At 43.2% G+C, this 19,121-nt stretch overlaps 1 protein-coding gene across 12 annotated transcripts in view; it reads right to left on the bottom strand.

Annotated features, from left to right (window-relative positions):
• KLHL29 (kelch like family member 29) overlaps positions 1–19,121 on the bottom strand; it is a 390,896-nt gene that overhangs the window by 288,731 nt on the left and 83,044 nt on the right. For 5 of the 12 annotated variants that reach the window (XM_035321012.1, XM_035321009.1, XM_035321014.1 and 2 more), the window contains one exon: positions 15,112–17,996. The exons of 3 other annotated variants lie outside the window; for them this stretch is intronic. In XM_035321012.1, coding sequence (XP_035176903.1) covers positions 15,112–15,144 — 33 coding nt within the window. In that variant the 5' untranslated portion in view covers positions 15,145–17,996. Of the gene's footprint in view, positions 1–4,234; positions 4,899–15,111; positions 17,997–19,121 lie in introns of those variants that run through there. 4 more of the 12 variants (XM_035321010.1, XM_035321018.1, XM_035321008.1 and 1 more) reach the window with 4 other exon arrangements.

Below are 19,121 nucleotides of genomic sequence, written 5' to 3'. Positions count from 1 at the left end.
TTTTGCAATTCTATTCTATTTGCACTTCTGCTGTATGGAGATTAGTTTATTATTATTATTATTACAAGCTAAAGCCTGTGCTGGAAGCTCTCTGGCCTGTGTTCTGCCTCTGGAGAAACAGCCATCCCAGTCTCTAGCGTGCTTTTCCTCGCTATGGCTGAAAGGCTGTAATTCATCCCTACTTTTCTTGACCTTTCTGCTACTTTAATGCTTCTGATATTTTCCTTTCCCTCGTCTTGCTTCCCTCCCCTCCCATGGTGCTCTTACTGTATCTTCTCAGAGAGAAGATGAATGGGGAGGAGGTTTTTCACAGCTAGAATCCAGGGGGATGAGAAGGGACCACGCACAGGTACCAGACAGCAACCAGAGCTCGAGGGTGGGCTCACGGGCTTCCAAATCATAAGAGAAAAAATAAAATCTGTAAGCACACTGACGGGGTACAAAACAGCCCACGCATATGCAGCTCCCAGTCTGCATATACAACAGCCAGGTGCGTGCTTCAGCTTATGCTAAGGAGGACTTGAGCTCAAGGAGTCTTGTTTTTTTATTCCCCACTGTGCCCTGAGGTGTGCCCAGCACGACGAGTGCCAACTTCTCATGTTTACAAGGGAGAAAAGAGGACAGTAATACCAATGGCCACTTGCGGGGTGCTGCAAAGCTACCAGAGGATGCTTCTATGTGAAACACAGCAATAAGATGGGTTGAAAGCTGACAGTAAGTGGAAGGCTGCAAACTCAGAAGCAAAGAAAGGAAAGGACAAAAAAAAATGAGAGAAGGTGGTAGAGAGCAGAAAATGAAATACATCTGGGCAAAGTCCTCTCTGGAGCCATCGGTGAAGTGGGCACAACCACAGATTTGAGAGAGGTTGACAGAGATTGCTAGAATTGTTGGCTACATGAGAAGAGAAAGTTAATGTGTTGTTTAGAGTAGTTACCAAGACCTGGAAAAGCAAGAAAGCCGTGAGGGATCTTGGGTTTGTACCTCGTGGCTTCAACAACAGGGTAGTAGGAAAGGAAAAGGGGATATGCCCAGGGCAGGAATGACTGTGAAGCTGAAGTTATGCCAAGCAAAAAGGAGAAAAATAGAGCAAGAGATGCAAGGGGTGTTTAAGTAACAGAATATATAGGAAATAAAGCTACAATGCAGAATAAAACAATGATCAGAAAATGGGTAATGCAAGAAAGGTCTGAAAAAAAAAAAAAAAAAACAACGCTGAGCAGCCAGGTCTGGGAAGTGGCTGTTTTTGAAAGTGAGAAAACTCATCCAGGTTTGAAGGTCAGGTCAAGGCCAAAGAGTAAAACCAGAAGACAACAGGGGAGAAATAATATAGTGGAAACCAGCAGAGAGCTGAGAGGGAAACTGGCACCTGTGGACAAAGTTACACCAAAATGGAGAGGGAAGAGGAGCCAAGAGTGGTGCTGAGGAAGAGGAGAAAGGAGATGCAGGAGGAAAGGAGCAGCAACTGCTGCTGAACAGAGCAAGACCTAGGGAGAGACAGATGCTCACCGACATCTGCATGCAGCACAAACCTCAGCCTGTGCCGGAGAAATATTTCATTGTTCCGGAAGAGAGAATTTATTCTGGTACCTGATATTATTTCCATCCCTTCTGAATATAGAGTAGGAGCCACTTTTAAATGTGATTTAAACCCAGTAGTAGAAAGTGTTAATATTTATATAACTAAGTGGCCTTAAGCCAATGGAAAAACTATACACCGAGAAATGTGTGATTATCTGATGTTTGATAAAGATATTAGAGGTTACCAAGTTTTTTAAATGACTTGACGTCAGTAAGTAATGATCCTTTCCAAATCAGTGAAGAGCAGACACTAGATGAAGGCATTAATTAGCATTGCCTTCTTTGAAGCACAAGAAAAATCCCGTGGTCCACCTTGGAGAACGGGCTGCAGGTACGTATGAACTAACTAACCAGGCAGGAGCTCTGGTGGCAACTGGCAAGTGTGCAGCCAGACCCAGCCAGGCTCGTTGGAAGCTGGACAAGTGGCAAGCCTGCTTTTAGGTACTGTACATGTACAAAATGCCTGCACCATCTAAGAACCTCAAAAAAGAGAGGAGGATCTAGAGCAAACTGCTACGGCAGCAACTTGTGACTGCAAGTCTAAGGGAACAAGAGCAAATATCTATCTTCCTTAGCTTCTGGGAAAATAAAAAAGCTAAATCTAGCAAAGGAAGAGAAAGGCTGAGGATGTGCATACAAGAATAGGGCAGAAAGATCTTGCCATAAAAACTTTTTTACTTTTTGTTAGTGAGAATTTTTGTCTTAATAATATATGTGATTTAGATGAAAAGGCTCTCAGCCTGCCCCTGGATATCCCTCTTCATCTGCTCAGTAAACCTGAGCCTCTCCAAAACGCTCCACAGAAGGAGAAGCGAGGAGCTGCTTTGCCCACAGGGAGCAGGGCTAAAACTCCAAGTCAGAACCCCTGGCTCCGGCATTGTGTTTCCCTGTCACAGCGCTCTGCTCTGCTAGCAGCCGAGTATAATGCACTAAAATCCTAATCTCTAAAGCACTGTGTGCCAGTGTGCTTCGGAGATCAGCGTTTCAGTCGATTTTGCTTTGCTGCTGCCACTGCACACAAGAGTGGCACAGCGGGGGAAAAGCAACACAGCAGGCAGGGCTGGAGAGACACGCTCAGCTGGGGAGGGGTAGGGGGGCAAGAGCATGTTAATGCAATATAAAGGGCAGGAAGAAAAAAGAAAGAAAAAAAAGGGGAAAAAAAAAAAAGGACTGTCATGCATGAATAGGAACTTTGGGCATTCTCCTTCCCAGAAACCCAATCAGCAGGATGTCTCCAGCCACAATAAATCCGCTGTTTTCTAAGCGAGGATTTGAGTGACCCGCAGAATTCTTTCAATTTCTTCCCTTCAAAAGGGAAAGATAAGGAAATCTCCACTGCAACCCTACTGTGCATCGGAGTATCTGTGAATATTTTAAGATGAAATCCCTCCTGCCTCTACCATGTGCTTTAAAATTAAAACAAAATGATACTGCAGAGGCTGCAAGAGCTGCAATCTGGCCGCGTCCTATTTGAATACGCGCTGCACCGTCCCCTACAACTGAGTATGGCACAGGGACACAAGCACTCGACTGGCTAGGCAGAACACTTTCAAGTTCAAGGGATAATGGTCACCAAAAAAAACAAAACAAATGAACAACAACAAAAAAAAAAAAAAAAAACACAAAACAAACAAAAAATATACCTCCAAAAATACAGCAAAACAAAAACCCAAATCAAAACCCACAAATGCTACAACCAAACACTAAAAAGCAGATCAGGATCCACTAAAAAAAAAAAAAAAAAAAAAAAAGGATCAAAAATAACTAGGCGGTAATTTTAATATTACAGAGTTCATCGGATTTTAACTATTGGCAACCGCCTGGGGCAAAGATACAACGCCATGGGTCAGAAGAGCAGGATGATTTAAGGAAGTACTTGGCCTGTCTACTTTGACAGCATCTTAATATCTTTGCTAAACTTGTCAACAAAATCTACTTCACGGTACCTGTGTCAGGCTCAAGTACCGTTACATAGGATTAGTGTTATATACTGATAATGCTCTTTGGAGCGAAAGCTGATTGAACTTTGCCCTTTAAGAGCGTTCAGACAGCCTAGTGGTCTGCTGACCCACACCAGGCTTGCCCATCGTTCTCCCCTTACGGAAAGTCAGAGAGCATCTCGGTCTCTTGAGCTGCTTCTGCAAACTCGCCCTCACTTATTTGCCGTGCTGGTAGGGAAATGCTTACTCACTGCCCTCACCCCAGGAGTAATTTAGGCACTGATTTGGAAGTCACTGTGTACATTCTCGATTAGCTGATGTCCCTTTTGAGTAACACTCCAGAAGAGGAAGCTTACGTTGCCTTTTATGTTACGTTGCCTTTTATATTTGGGTGTTTTGACAGAGATGTTCTTGCAGATTTAGTGGCTGTGGTTTAATACATTATTGCTCTGCCCTTCTGCAAGCTATTTGCAGATCAGCTGAGTAGGATGTGTCCCTGCCTTAACAGCCATGGCAGCTGCTAGCAAAGGTGGGCTTCCATTAACACATCACCCAAGGAGCGCAGGCACTCGGTGCAGCAGCTGCCAAGAGCAGAAATCACTGTAGAAATGCATAGTGACAACACCTGAAAAACACTGCAAGAAGATGCATCGGATCCCAACTGCCCAGTTAAAAGCCAAAATTTCTGGCAGAAAGTCTGTTTACAGAATTCCTACCTCTCCCCAACCTCTCGTGTCTTGTTGCCAGCCTTGCACATCACCATGTTGTCCCTTGGGTTGAGCTGCTGCAGCCATCCATGGGGGTTATCCTGCAAAGCGGTGAACTGAGGCAGGTAGAAGAAGCCTCCTCCTCCCTCCCTATGCTGAAGGATTATTTTTAGCCCAGATCACTTGATAATCTGATTCATGGCATGCCCCTCAAACTACAGCATCAGCACAACTGAAAAGGCAGCCTGCTTTGGCTGCGTGGAGAATGAATACACAGAAAAAAAGGTGGAAGTATTTAAATCACTGGGGCTGCCAAGGTCTTTGGACTGCAAAATTGTGGCTAGACTAGTGCTCATAAATTGCCTAATAATCCATAATCCACTATCTAATAATACTCTAAATAATCCAATCCAGATTTCAGAAATTTCCTTAACTGCCAGTGCTCTGCGCTCCGTGTAAATGGTCAAGGATATAACCAGTGGCAGAAACAGCGAGCGCAAAACAAGATGACCTTATAGGGAAAGAATTAGCCAGAAATCTAACACTGAAGGAGATACATTTATGTTTGAAGGATTTTCTCGCACCGTATAAATGTCAGTCCCTCCCCGCCCCCCGTAAAGTCACTGCAGAACAAAACATAACACAAAAACTCGAAGAAGAGAGGAAGTTAAAAGTAGAACCAGATGAAACCAAAAGTAAATAAAAATGTTTTACCTGACTCCCTTGGGCACTGAACGGCAGGCCTCACAGTAATGAGAGTGAGAAATGAAATTTTAAAATGAATGCAAGTGGGAGAAACTGCAGAGAAAATTGAGACAGAGTTTCACTGTTATTTATCCCAGACAAAGTATACACGCTCGGCTCTGAGCAATACATGGCACGGTAGCAGCACCAGGATGGAGCTCTGACACAACTAATCTTCCTTTTCTATTCCCTTCTGTGCTTTTGAGGAGGAAAGGGGAGAGAAACCAATTTAGTGTAGTGATGCAACTTGTTTACTTCTCTGTACCGCTCAGATCTGCCGGCTGAAATGTATTTTGGGAGGTGCAAGAGGGAAGGAGAGAGAGAGAGGGGGAATTATAGGAGCAGAAGGAAGACAAAACTGTAAGACAGGCCTCCAAATTTTGCCACTGCCTACTGGTTCATGCAAGCAGCATCCCTATGGCCAACAGCATGCCAGCAAAATTACACAGGTTACCAAAGAATTACTCTGCTTGAATTGTTTAAGCTCTGGCTCATCTCAGTGCAATGGAAATGCTCAAACGAGCAGCTTAGATGGCAGATCTAATGGGGCACCAAGTGCCTGGCCCGATTTACTGGTGTTAAAGCCAGCCCCCTCCACCACCAGGGCTCCAAGCCCTTCTGCTGAGCTGAGACATGCTCAGGCTCTTGGTAATTCAGACTGCAGCATCCTCACTGCTTGTGGCTGGGGAAATAGAGGGAGGCTGCTAGGGCAGCCCTCAGTCCTGGCTCCCATCCCTTGGATTGCAAAGGGAAGAAGGGAAGGAGAAGATAAAGGAGAGGCACAGTTATTAAGAAATACAGGCTCATTTCTCATTTCCTTTGCCCTCCTGAAACTACCACCTAAATGGCATTACAAAGGCAGAGACAGTCTCTTAGGCTACCAAACCAACAACATATACCTAGTCACCAACTTCTTCCTGCTTTATAACCCCTCATTAGAGCTGATACATCAACATTTACATGACAGAGCCCTTTTTTTATTAGAAGCTCACTGTTCTTAAAATACATTAACAACTGTCACCTACATACTCAGTGGCTCTTTGTAGTTAGCCTAACACTTCAGAATGTGTTAAAATCACACATAAAACTTATAGTAGTCTAACACTCAGGAAATAAGAGTCTTTAAAGAGTTTAATTCAACCACTAATGGATTTTCTCCCAAGTTAGGAAACATTTCTATATTGCTGATTTACTGCAGGTGTGCTAACTGAATTTGGACTTACACATACCAGCTGCAAGCAAATCAAGGAAAAGGCTCCATAAATCAGTTTAAGGCACTGTAGGCTGCATGGTGCTTGGATTGAGACAGAATTTTCCCACACAAGCACACAAAACAAATGGGAGTTTATAATTTTCTCTGTCACAGCTCATAACTTTTAAAGGTTAGAAACCAAAGCATCACTGGAGTGGAATTTCATACATTTGAATGGGATGGACATAAGGCATCCCAGAAAAATGATTTATATCATCCCCTCTTCATACAATGAAAGAGTGAAGAATGCAGTGGTTATGACAAAGGCATTGACTAATCGTGTTGTTTGGTAAATACCTTCCCCTAAAATTTCTCTGGATAGATCAAGATTTTTGACTTTCTCTTTGTTTTACAGACTGTTCTCCAACAACCACTCTGCTTTTCCAAACAAATCTGCAATGCATACTGTGTTTAGCAGCTTTTTTCAACAAGTTGCACTGGCTCAGAGTCAGACATTGTAAGACAAGAAGCCACAGTGACTTTATCCAAGAAATATGAGGTGGCAGAGATCCAGTACGCCCAGCACTCAAGGTGAAAGAACAGCATGGAAAAAGATTCTCAAATTAATTGTCTATTATGGAAGACTGCTGGAGTGAATACTAGATGTATGCATGGGATAATGTACCCAGGTACCTGCATGACTGAGCTATAGAAAGAGCAGAAGCAATTACTCTATTTTTAAAAAGAACGAGCGAGATATCATCATTGGAAAAGGATGTATAAAGAGGGGACACATTTAAGTGTCTCCATACACACAGTCCAGCAGCTAATCACAGAAGATGGTCCTCTAGAAGCGGGAGAGTCAGAGGACCTGACTGAAGAACCTGCCTGTAAGGGAGGCATGGGAAATGAATTGCTGATGCAGCTTTTCCAGTGTGTACAGGCAACCAAAAAAGTGCTGTCATATTGCTGCCTACAATATGGGCATCCTATGTGGTAGAAGGTAGAACATACCAAGAGCTCATTGCCGATACCATGGCACAGGGAAGTCACCATGTAGCAAGGACTTCCATCTGCTCTGCTGCAGGTGGTTGACAAAAAGCCTGGGAGTGCTCCATACTCAGTTATCAGCAATTTCCAGGATATGCTGCAGAAACTCTGGATTCCTCCTGAATAAACACCAGCGAACCACTTCTTGGCTTGCGAGATTCAGGGATGACACAGCAAATTCACTTTTTCATCTGCATTCTCCACGCGCCTCCTTGGTCCTAGCTCCCATTGGCATGCCACGGGAGTGTGGGAAGAACAAGAGATTAGAGTCAGTGCAGCAGCTGCTCCTCCTGGCTCTTTGAATAGAGGGAAAACAGCTTTTGCCCAATGCATGGGGAGTGATATCATCAAGCTAGCAAGCCAAGAACAGAAGGGATACATCAGAAAGGAAACAGGAACAAGAGCTTCCCCTTACAAAGCAAACAGTCGTGCTTTTTTAGAGCTAAATCTTTGCCTAAAAAGCTCTCACAAAGTACCTCACGGGAGCTCCAGACCATTTTCAAGTGCTGGAAGAAAAACAGTCCTGGGGTTAGAGTGGTAACCTGGATCTGGGGAGACCCACTTCAGTTCTTTGCTCTTGCCAAGCGTTCTTGCATGACCTTAGGCAAAAACACTGAAGCTGTAGTTAGTGGATACCTTGGCTTCAAAAGCAAACCCAGCCTAAGAAGTTCTTGCCTTCCCCCTGCCTGCCATGCATGGCCTCCACACCTGTGCGGCCCTGCCAGCCCACAGGCGCTGCGCTGCAAACTGCCCTGCTGAGCAGAAAGATGTTAAAAGCAAGTTTCTAGTCGTATTTTTTCGGGGGCAGAGGGGGTAATTTTGCCCTGGACAGCTTAAAGGAGCCACAATCAATTGGATAAGAGCAGGGGAAGCCTGTGGTGGAACAGGGGCTGGAGCAAGGCTGGGAAGGCAGGTGGAGGAAGCGGCTTGGTGGTGCCAGACAGGCTCGGCCTGCGTGCACCACGCAGCTCCTTCTCTCCTGGCGGGGCACAAGGAGGAATAAACCAGCCAGGAATGTGCTTAAGCCAGCACTGCTGCTGAATACAAGGCACTGTGTGACCACCTCCCCGAATACCAGACTCCCAGTTGTCATCTCCAAGCTGGGACCAGCAGCTCTGCCCCCCGGGCTGCTGCAGGGTGCACAACAGAAGAAGCACCGAGACCCCTGGGGGCACGGGGCCGTAGGGAGGCCGATTGCTGAAAGCCACAGCCAGCTTCATTTTGGTAAGCTCCGGTTTTCAAAGCTGGCATGCAAATCTCTCTGCTTACCCTACATAATATGAACATTCTCCTACAAGCGCCGGCTCCTGATTAACTTGGTACGGCGCTTGCCAGAGCTATCTGAATGAGCCTGTGAGCCCAATTAGCAGCAGATGCAGCACTAACACTCCTCACCTGCTGTGCTTACCAGTCTTCAGATCAGGAAGGGAAGGGAATATATCAAAGACTTGTGGAGGGAAGGAAGCTTAGGAAAGGGCTCAGAAAGGATGAGGGAAATAGATGTCTGCAACTGTTCCTCAGGCAAGGAAGCAGAGCCCCATACAAAAGGGAAAAACAGACGGGCCTAGGGAAAACTTTGCTACAGATCATGAAAAACATCCAAAGGGCTGATCCTGCACCCTGGCAACATGCCCCGGGAGCATGGCACAGCCGAGGCTAGGGGCCCTCCTTACTTGAACCCCTGGGAGCTTCTCTCCATGTGCCCTCATGTGGCACATCAGCACCTCACTCAGCCCATCTTTCCCATGACTTCTCTGTTACTTGCGGTGTTTTTTGAGCGCTTCAAACAATAAGGAAGGAGCCTCTGGAGCCTACAGCTGCAACACGAATACAACCCTGACAGGCGTCACTTCGCTGAACTTCCCTGAACTGCCAAACTCCACAGCTGCCTCTGAGTTTTACCTGAATTTCTACGTGTATGAACTGAGTGCTTACCCATCAAGCCATCTGCCAGCTTTTTCTATGTTTTCAACAATAGGAAAAAAGAAAATTGTGTGCCAGTTCCAATTTTTGGTCAGAGGAACGGGGAGCCTGCCTTTGGGAGGTGGTCCTAAAATAGGGTTTAGGAATGGATAGATGCGAATCCCCAGAACTTTGAGCTAGTGGGAAAACAGGAAAAGTAGATTTAATGCTATATTTAATGCTATAATTTTCTATCAACCAGCGGAAGGCAGCTGCATGTTACGTATGCTAGCTGTTTGCATCTCATTCCAAGAAGCCTAAATCTCTCCACATGGCTGGTAAGGAAAGTCTATGCATGCCACACAAACCAAACCCGTGGCTAATGCCACCGTAGTTTATACATGCCCATGTTTTCTAAATTTCAGGCAACTCAGCAGTAAAGTGTTTTATTATTATTCTTTTAATAGTAGCAACCACATAGTTGGTGAGCCTTTTGTCTTGTCATCTTCAAGATTGCGATTGTAGGACACATGTTAATGGAAATGCATTAAAACAGCAGTCTTATTCAAGGTGTGGTCAAACAAGCCTCCTAAGATCCCAGGACCATTTCTGTGTATTTTTACAGGTGTCCGGATATGAAATGTGGCCTCCAGTGACTGCTCACCAGCCCCTGAGTGCAGCCCGTGCATCACCCACCAGCTTGACAGCAGTCTCAGTGGAGAGACATGGCTCAGTCTGAGCCAACTGGATTGTGCAACACAGAAAAGCGTTCTGGAGTTGCTGACAGCAGTTTGCATTTCAGATCCTTTGATCTCCAAAACATGTCACAAATGGCCAACATTTCCAAACAGCACTCCCAACAGTAGCACAATCAAATAGATGGTTTTGTTTCCTACAGACACATTCCCTTATCAGTGAAACGGGAATGATGACATGTTTTCATAAAGAGGAAATTAAAGTCTCTTTCACAGGGCTTTACATCTATATCTGCGTTTCAAATGTTTATTCCTGAAATTACTGGTACAGGCTGACAGAGCTGCCAGTGGTGACCATGCCTGCATGGTGATACACTCAAAACCGAATGAGCCCTGCAGGTCAGGTACACAGACCAGAAAGAGAAACACAGATGCAGAAGACCTGCAGCACACCAACAGTGGAAGAGCTTTTTTAGCCAGTGTGACTTCACATAGGTTTTTTAATGACTTTTCCAATCTAGCCTTTCAAAGCAGAGATACCATAGAAATCATGCAAGGATCCTAATTTCAACTGGGAAAATAAAAAACAAAACAAAACAAAAAAACAACCAACAACAAACAAACCAACAACAAACAAACAAAAAAACACACGTATCTTTCCTTAATACTGAAAATGAAGGAGAAGAGCCAAAGTAGCAGCCTGCTCTTCAGCTCTCTACAGGACAACCAATAAATAATAATAATAAAGCATACAGAAGGTCCATCTCAGGTCTACCAGGGGACATCTGATCAGCTCCTGGCTGTTACAGGAACCTTAAGACCCAGCAGTGCCCACGATGGCTCCTTCTCTTTCCTTACAAGTGCTGTACTTCAGCTTTTAGCCTTTATGTTCTCCCAGAGCATATACATTGAGCAGCTCATGGTATGGAGTGAGGGATACAGAGCAGGCATTTATGGTATCTTTGGACTGCATCTGTCAGACAGCTGCCTGCCCTTGCAGAGAACTGGATCTACGTGGTGCCTTGTGATCTTACATTTCTTGACTTACCTGTCACGTACCTGAGAAGTCAGTCTTTTTTTTAAATCCTATCCACAAAATACAATCACTTTTTATGGCATGACAAGCTGCATAAGCATCTGTGAAGTGAATTCCCTCCAGTTGAGAGCAGTTACCATCATTGTACCACACATCTATCCTAGACCATTAGTTTTAGCTGGAAGAGAAGGAGTTGCAAGTTCAAAGGACCTAAGTAGGCTGGTAGTAAGAGTCCCAGTTAACCTGCCCCTTTTGAGCATTTTGTTTGGCCCAGCATCACGATTCTATCCAACACAATTTGTGTTACTACAAGCGTGGGTTCGAGGAATGATTACTAGAAAAAAAGACACTTCACAGATCTGATATTCAGATTGTGACATACATATATTCTCTACAACACTGAATGCTCAGATTAAATTCCATAAAAATCTCACTCTTAAAGAGAAGCAATCACAACGGTCCAAAGCTTATAGTGTGATGAAGTATGCTGTGCTAAAAGGAATTTGGGTCACAAAAGTCTGAGGAGGAAAATTTACTTTCCCAGGGTCTACCCTCTGCTGCTTTTGAATCAAAAGTGTTTTGATTCAAAAGTGGAGAAGTGCTTTTGGCATGCTCCTAAAATGTACTTTTCAAAACTGATCCTCCCCTTCCCTCCCCTGCTTTTGCAGAGTGCAAAGGTGCTGCCCTCAGGACTGTCCACCAAGCTCCCAAACCAAGGCTAGGTCCCACCTAGCCAAACATACATATCCTGACCTCCCCAGTACAGGTACAGCTTTGACAGATAAAAATAATGGAGGAATCCCCTCTTTTCATGAGTAACTACTGAGTAGATTTCATAGAATCATAAAGGTTGGAAAAGACCTCCAAGATCATCTGGTCCCCTACCACCAATGCCACCCACTGAACCATGTTCCTAAAACTTATTTTTTTTTTCAGACAGTCCTCACTGAGTAACATCAAGTTTTCGTGGTTTCACTTCAGCATGTCTAGATGGTACAAACAGACAACTTACAGACATGGACAACTGAGGCAGCCAAAAGAAAGGTCGTGGTCTCCCAGCGTTGGCACAAAGTCAGAAGAGAAGAGCAGTGAGGTTCACTTAATATCAAATTAAAGCCTGTTTGTGGTGGATCACACTTGCCTGTTCTTAACTCTTGGGACTGCTAGGAAGATGGGGTTGTCAAATGCTCTGAAAGTGCAGTGTGATATTATTTGACAAAAACAAAAGGTGTAATAATATATGCATATCCCTCTACCTCCAGAGAAAAGGTTAGTGTGTTATGAACTGTGAATAAATAAAGACGTGAAGCCAAGAGCACCCAAAATATGCAGAGGAATATATCCAAGTTGCAACTTTACAGTGGCCATTTGGGGTTTTAGAGACATTTGTTGTGTTGCTGTTCTTTTTCCACATGTGGAATGAAAAAGAATGAGCTCTAAAGAGGAGTGGCGGGACATGGAAAATAAACAAGAAATGAAAGATCCATTTGCAGTTGGCTGTTTTATTATTACTTTTAAAACAGAGAGGAAGAAATACCCAATTACTGGACCGAAATGAAAGATTCACTCCAGATATTCATTGACACTTGTCAGACTGCACTTCATAGCTTTCCTTCATGATCACCTGTACAATAAGCACCCCGTGTTTGACTTTCAGTGCAAACATTTCAAAACATCAAGTACATGAGAACAGTCTGCACAGCATACCTCAGTGATAGTCCCTAAATGTCCTCCAATGTTACACAAAGAATGAGGAAAAATATATTTGCTCCAAGATATGTAAGGAAGTGGAAAGTTTGACGTGACATTACTTCAGATTAAAACGAAGCAATTTTATTTTGTTTTATACGCTTTCCAATCCCACTAAGTGTAATTACGGATGTCTGTCTACTTACAAATCTCTCTGTACAATGGAAAAAGGAATACAATTTTTAGCTGTCCAAATTACAGGAGACTGTAATACACAAAAGCAATAAATACAGGTTCTGCCAGCAATCAGATAACACTTATCGTAAACAATAGCTTTTGCTATTTTTTTGAAGCAGGTTCAGCTGCTACAACTTAAGATTTGGTTATTCTTGTTTTTTTGTGCTGGATTTCCAGCAGGTGGTGAGGACATGATAGAAGTGTTTAACCACAAGAGATTTAGAAAAGGGACCGGTATTTCATTGCATATGAAATCTAACAAAGATTTATTTTGCTAAATCAATTTCCAATCTCCCAGTGGTCTCCAAGTTTGTAGTGGCTGCTTCTACAACTTTCTTAGCTCTCAGCTCTCCCAGCATCACATACAGCTTGATGCCACACAAAGGCTGACCAGCATTCAGAAGTGACTCCAAACGTCATCAATTTTGTGTGCATTTTTTTTTTTTTTTATGCAAGTGGGAAATTGTACAACTCACTGAAGTGTTAATTCCAGCTACATGCCTGGAAAAGATGCACCAAATTTCCTGCAGCAGTATTCAGAGCAGTATACTTCACGGTAGCTCTGGGAAACAAGGAAGGGGGCATCAGAAGTCTTAATGTCTTGCTTTGAGCCAATACCATGCTATGAATATGCTGCACGACACATCTCCATGGGCACTGCACTGAAGAATAGCAACCCCAGCACTTGTTCAGTTAATAAGAGGGGAATACATTGACAGAGAGGATGCAGACTTGGAAAGCACCTGAAAAGCTGGTGGGACAGTGTGGTCCCTCCATGGATCCTGCCTCTCAAGAGTTACAATGGATCCACTTTTCCCCATGCATATGGGTTCTCCTACTCCCTCCTCACCTCCGGTGTCCCCAAAGGCTGAGCTCACCTGTGCAGGACACAGAAAAAGGTTTTAAAGACTCTGCAGATGAGCAGCTGCCTTCTGCCTCATTTTCCCAGTCTTGTGGAGACGAGATGCAAAGGCTCCATCGATTGCTTCCACAAAGACAAGGAATGTTTTAACATTAACATCAGTGGTCAAGGATTCGACACTGACAAAGCCACAAAAAAAATGCTATAATCTAATGTTATCTCTCTCCCTCCAGGTATACATCACTTTGAGTTGCAAGATACTTAGGGTTTGTACTTTGTTTATTTTCCTAAAGCAGATTAGCAAGAAAATGGAAGGTTAACAGAACATTAAGGCTGAGAATTTAAATGAACTAGCTAGGAAAAACAAGGCTGTAATTCTCATAACCACTCTATGTCAGCCATCCTGCACATACGCAGAATTCAATATTGTTGTAGTGGCTGAGAAATTTATGTTGCAGTATACCTGTAATATGACAGAGTTGCATTTATTGCAGGAACTTTTAATTTCCTCACTTGTACATTAAATTCCCAGTATAGTTTTGCCCCATCTTCTGTTGGTGGTGGGATTTTTTTAAACACTCATTTCCCATGACTTAAGAAATAAATGAATGAAACTGTGTTTGAATACTGAAATAAATGCAGATGACTTTTGCCAATTTCTGCATACAATTTACGGACTAAATATATCAATCCATCTCACACCTATACCTTTAGAACCAATTACTGAAATAACCATATTTAGTGTGCAGAGCCCAACACACCACATGTAATTGGAGCCTAGTACATTAAAAGTTTAGAGAAACCTTATGTATGTGTGACTAGAATTTCAATGGCATGCGAATTACTTCAAATAGCTCACTCATAACACAATATAGTTAATGATCAGGGGGAGAGAATGGGACTTGGGAGTCTTAATACCTCCCCATCACACCCAGTTAAAGAATCTTGTTTATGTTGCCTTAGCCTCTGTCCCCACCCTTCCCAGAACCCGTCCTCAAAACTGTGACTAATACAACTCAATTTGTCAAGTTTTTTCTGCTACTGAGTTAATAAAAGCCCGTGGGCCAAGAACACAGCAGCGGCCGTTCCAGCCAAGCCACCTACGCCTGCTGGAGAAGTGACGCTTGCACTGACCATAGCTTGGGCTGGAGATTTTCCCATGCAAGAACAGAGCCTCTTTCTGTATCTGGGGAGGAATTTCTACCCTGATTAAACCTCTAGACCCTCCTGCAAATGTTCAGCAAAATTCAATTTAAAATGATCATATATATGTTATTTATATATATATATATATAAAACCATTTCAGTAAGCAGGCTCTCTTTAGCAAGACATCAAATGCACTGCTCTGCATAGACCATTTTTACCCTGACTTTTGTGAGCAAGGGGAAAGAGAGCACAGCCTGCTCCTGGATTCGGCAGGCACAGTGTGGGGCAGCACGTGCAGGCCGAGGCAGCAGCCCCACACGTGCATTTCTCACCTTCACATTTGTTTCAGGGAGGCAACGATGCATTGAAGGAGGGATCCAGGACAAACAAGATCTCACAGCTGAGGTAATCCAGCAATCATCTTCAAAGCTTTGTCTTTCCAAAACTGGAACTGAGGAACAAACCCACTTAAAACTATTCTTCTTCCACCTGTAGTTTGTGAGCTAATCCAAACAGCAAGAAAAAGATGACTGCCTCACCTCTACACTGCGAGAAGGTATTTCAGAAGTGACACAGACATTCTTATTTTTGCAGCCGAGACATAGAGCAGATTCCAAATGCCACTGACGTTGCCACGTTTGTTCACAATTCAGCCCATGTTCAACAGAGGCTGAGCCGCCGCAACGACTGCTTGCAGCTCATCCCAGCAGACGTATTGCACTTTCCCAGACTGAAGTTTAAAAATCCCGAAATAGCTGTAGCGAATGCGCTTGGTATGGATGCTGAGGGAGGGCAATCTGGGTTGCCTTCTCCTTGCCAAACACCACTGACACCTGGCCAGACTCCAAGAAAATACACATTTCCCTGCAGATAGCTAGATAAACATTTAACCGTAAGACCATAAAAGAATTCCACTTGTGATCATGTATATTACATTTGTTTGTTGGTCTGTTTTTGAGGGTGGGGGTGTTGGTGTTTTTTTTTTCTCCTTTATTTAACCTATTTAAAGATAACCAGCACATGCTCAGATCTCCCTCTCCAGCATTTATTTAGCTTTAAGTTACCTCAGACCAAAATTATTTTACCTGTTTAATATATTGCAGTCCAGCACACTGCAGACAGAATTACTGCAATAGTGCTATGTAAATCAAACTCATATGTTAAATAAAACAGCAATGCAATGTGTGTCTGTCCATAATCATTCAGCTATAGGCATCAATCCCACATTTACCATATGAATAGATGAAGATTCCCTCAAAGCAACAGAATCTTAATTCTACCCCCAAATTCAAACATATGCATTAAAGAAACACTTCAAACATCAATATCTTTTTCTCCTAAGGCACACTTCTTGTCTGTAATTAGTTCCCATTGGTCAAGTGGTTTTGCTTCTATATGCCAGGCTATAGTAATGTTTTAAGCGATGCTCTATGATTCATCCCACACTAATATATTTTTTTTTCCCCTTAACCTAGAATAAGAAGGAATGGAGAGAAAGAGGAAGGCAGGGAAAAAGATTGCCTGCAATCATATTGTTACACTGTGCACAGTTTATGGCTGGCACACATCCAGTTTGCAGTTGTGATAAGAAATGTGTAATCCTATTATACGGAGAGGAGTCAGAATGTACAAATAGGTCCTGGAAATAGGAACTTCTCCTGTAAGATTATTCTTTTCGCCATAATAGTTCTGCAAGTAGGTCTAGACAGTAGCTTTTCACGATCCTCCCCCACTGGTAATGGAAAGGCCACTGCCAAAACAATTCACCACATGTGAGCTGGGATTTTTGCACAAGACAAAAGAGGTAACGCTGGACATTTACTTACAAGAGTAACGTTAATTGGAACCGTGGATGCAAGTCCTTGCATGTAAAGTGGGTCGTGTGGTATAAAAAGAAGTATATAATTCTTCAAAGTTGTCAAGTCCTGCACACTAAGCAGTTTTTAAGAACCATGAACTGCCATGCTTCTTGTGGCATTTTCTTTACTAAGGCATACAGAAACCACTTCCCCAGCACACGGCTATTGGGCCGCTCAAAGCACATTCTTGTGCTGTATGTGTAAAACCAAACATCACCTCCAGTCCAAGTCAGCATTCCCATGGAGTTAAATTCCTGGATCATTCCGATCTGGTTATCCATTTTTCTCATTTCCTTCACACAACACCACTGCATTGCTGTGGTTATGACTCAAAAAAAAAAGTGGCTATGAATTCCCAGACTTCCCACAGTATACGAGCTTTCGACTTAAGCAAAATCAGATAAAAATAAAGGACACTGCTCTCTTGAAAGATGTTTTCTGCCAAAGAACGCCTGCACTGGGACAGTGATGAGATCCATGCCAGCAGCATCTATGTTCCTGAGAAAATGTGGTCACCACTTAACCTTAGTCCTATCTGATCCAACAGCAAGTTCCTCAAAGAAAGGGCTTTTGAAATGCAAAGTGCGAGAAAGACTTTTTCCTAGGAAAAAATGATAAATAATTAAAAAAACCACCCACAAGCACATCATGCAGCAGTAAAGGGCATGGTCATATGGTTGCAATGTATATACAAGCACCGTAAATTAGCCTGAGCAGCAGCAGGGTACGCTAGCTTATTACAAACCCCATCAGAGTGTGGCTAGATCATTATTGGTGCTTGAACTAGCTGATTTGGTGTATTTGCATATACCAAGCTAGATTGAGTATATTTGCATGAAACTGCAATTACTTCTGTGACTACAATGTAGACATTCTCAATAAGTACCAACAAACGCATTTAGCATCCTGTCTTTCAACTTGCTGCAACAGCAGTTGAGTTCACAGGTAGGAAATTTAATTCTCTTCAGGGTAGAAAAGGGAATCAGTGATGAAAGGGAAAAAAAAAAAAGAGGCAAAATAAATAGTTCTATTACAATCAAGACACTTTACATTTATAAGAACGCAAAGACAGTGACTAAATGGTGTCCTAGGTCAGAGGAATACACACACATTTCCATTAAACTCAGCAGGAGGATGAGTGTGTACACAACAGAATTTCAACATATTAAATAACTTAGGTGTGTTGTTTTCTTAACCTTCAGCAGTGCTCTCCCCATCAAGAATGCTGAATTCTGGATTTTCCTAACTATACAGTCCAAGCATCAGGCAACATGGAGTGCTGAGGGCAGCCAGCTCCGAGCAGGGGTCGGTCTGCACGATCTCCAGAGGTGCCTTCCAACCTCAGCGATTCTGTGAGCCTGTGATAATTAAATAATATTTATTTCTCACGAGAAGGTTGAATGTCACAAATTCTAAAGTGTAAAAAAACAGCGAGGCAATCAGATTAAAGAGATTCTGTTGAGTTAGAGTGGGCAGTAACACATGTACTGCAATCCAATTAGCGAAGAAGATTTTCCCCATCGTTAAAGTGCCTTGTGCACCGAGCTACCTTCACCTAACCTGACAAGCAGTGAATTATCTGTTGTAGCTGGACTCTGTTGCAGATTAATTAAAAGAAAACGGCAGAAGAAAGAAATGGAAGGGAACTGTACGAAAATGCATAATTTTCCTATTAATGTGAATGTAGCACCTTGATAGGAACCTGGTAGCTTGCAAAATCCTCCAACAACAGGAAAAAGAGGAGTAATTTGAAGCAGCAAAAGACAACAAAACCAATCAGAAATCATGAGACTTGCGAAAAATAATAGATTCACTATTTCTTTTGTGAGTTTCAGGGGTTTGTTGGTTGCCTTTTTTCCTCCAGCTTTTTCTCACTACATTTAGCATTGCCTTTACAGAAAGCAGCCGAAGACAGACTGTTGCATGCGCACACGCACACAAATCCCCAGTGCTTAGTCTGCAAACAAGAGCAACAACATAGCTGCACTAAGATCAACAATGGAGACCATTTATTCAAAATAGCCTTAAAAAAAATGTAATCCTCTTCAGAGGGTCATTCAAGGTTTTCCCCAAAAAACGGGTGACTATTTGTTAATTGAAGTGTCAATTCGGAAATGGTTTTGGAAGACCAAGAGGATGACTGGCAGACCTAGGAAGGACCAGCTGCCAGCAACAGTGATGTTGCCCCTCCTGCTAACCAGCACAGGGTTAAGAGGTTGTGAGAATGACCTGAGAACTTGGCCTAGAAGAAAACTAACAGCACTACAACCTGAAAGTCTTTGCAGCCATACCCACATGCCAAGTTGCAGACTCAAGCTGTCCTGTACCTATTTATGCAGCATACCACCATTTCCAGGGCACAGCTGTGACACTGGCATGCAGCTAGCTGGAAGCCATGCACTTCTATTTTAGTGCTAAGCTGGATCCTCCAGCTCCTTTTCACTTCCTCATTTCCTTAAATGAGGAAGGAGGCCAGTACATAG

Source organism: Oxyura jamaicensis, chromosome 3, assembly GCF_011077185.1.
Source record: "Oxyura jamaicensis isolate SHBP4307 breed ruddy duck chromosome 3, BPBGC_Ojam_1.0, whole genome shotgun sequence".
Classification (NCBI taxonomy): Eukaryota; Metazoa; Chordata; class Aves; order Anseriformes; family Anatidae; genus Oxyura; species Oxyura jamaicensis.
Note: the sequence above shows the minus strand (reverse complement) of the source record. Positions and strands in the feature narration are given on the sequence as shown.